The 719-nt window shown below is 56.2% G+C and overlaps 1 gene segment (V, D, J or C); it reads left to right on the top strand.

The window, feature by feature from the left end:
• Positions 1 to 719, top strand: part of LOC106001597 — a gene marked incomplete at its 3' end in the record, with an annotated part of 8169 nt that continues 7450 nt past the window's right edge. The window contains 2 exon segments of the V gene segment in view: positions 1 to 89; positions 194 to 504. Coding sequence covers positions 44 to 89; positions 194 to 504 — 357 coding nt within the window.

Genomic DNA, 719 nt, shown 5'->3' with positions numbered 1-719 from the left:
TCTGTGAGCTGATTCCACTAGTGACTGAGCACAGACCACCACCATGGAGCTGGGGCTGCGCTGGGTTCTCCTTGTTGCTCTGGTGAAAGGTGATTTATGAGAAGCAAGGGATACTGAGTGTGCAAATGGACATGAGTGGGAGGAACAGTGGATGTGTGTGACCATTGCTGACCTGGATTCTCTGTGTTTGCAGGTGTGCAGTGTGAGGTGCAGCTGGTGGAGTCTGGGGGAGGCTTGGTGCAGCCTGGGGGGTCCCTGAGACTCTCCTGTGTAGCCTCCGGATTCACCTTCAGTAGCTATCACATGAACTGGATCCGCCAGGCTCCAGGGAAGGGGCTGGAGTGGATTTCATACATTAGTTATAATAGTGGTACCAAATACTACACAGACTCTGTGAAGGGCCGCTTCACCATCTCCAGAGACAACAGCAAGAGCACACTTTACCTGCAGATGAACAACCTGAGAGTGGAGGACACGGCCGTCTATTACTGTGCTAGAGACACAGTGCAGGAAATCCAGTGTGGGCCAGACACAAACCTCCCTGCAGGGCGCTCTGCACCAGCAGGGGGCGCTGGGCACACACTGAGGTCATGCTCAGTCAGCACCAGCAGGGGGCGCTCGGCCCAGCTTGGAGCCAGGTCAGCTCAGGAGCAGCTGCACACAGAGCCCAGGGCTGCTCTTCTGCTGTCTGCCCTGCCTCTGTGTCCACAGTGTGACAG

The sequence above is a fragment of the Dipodomys ordii genome, unplaced genomic scaffold (genome assembly GCF_000151885.1).
Source record: "Dipodomys ordii isolate 6190 unplaced genomic scaffold, Dord_2.0 Scaffold330, whole genome shotgun sequence".
NCBI lineage: Eukaryota > Metazoa > Chordata > Mammalia > Rodentia > Heteromyidae > Dipodomys > Dipodomys ordii.
Note: the sequence above shows the minus strand (reverse complement) of the source record. Positions and strands in the feature narration are given on the sequence as shown.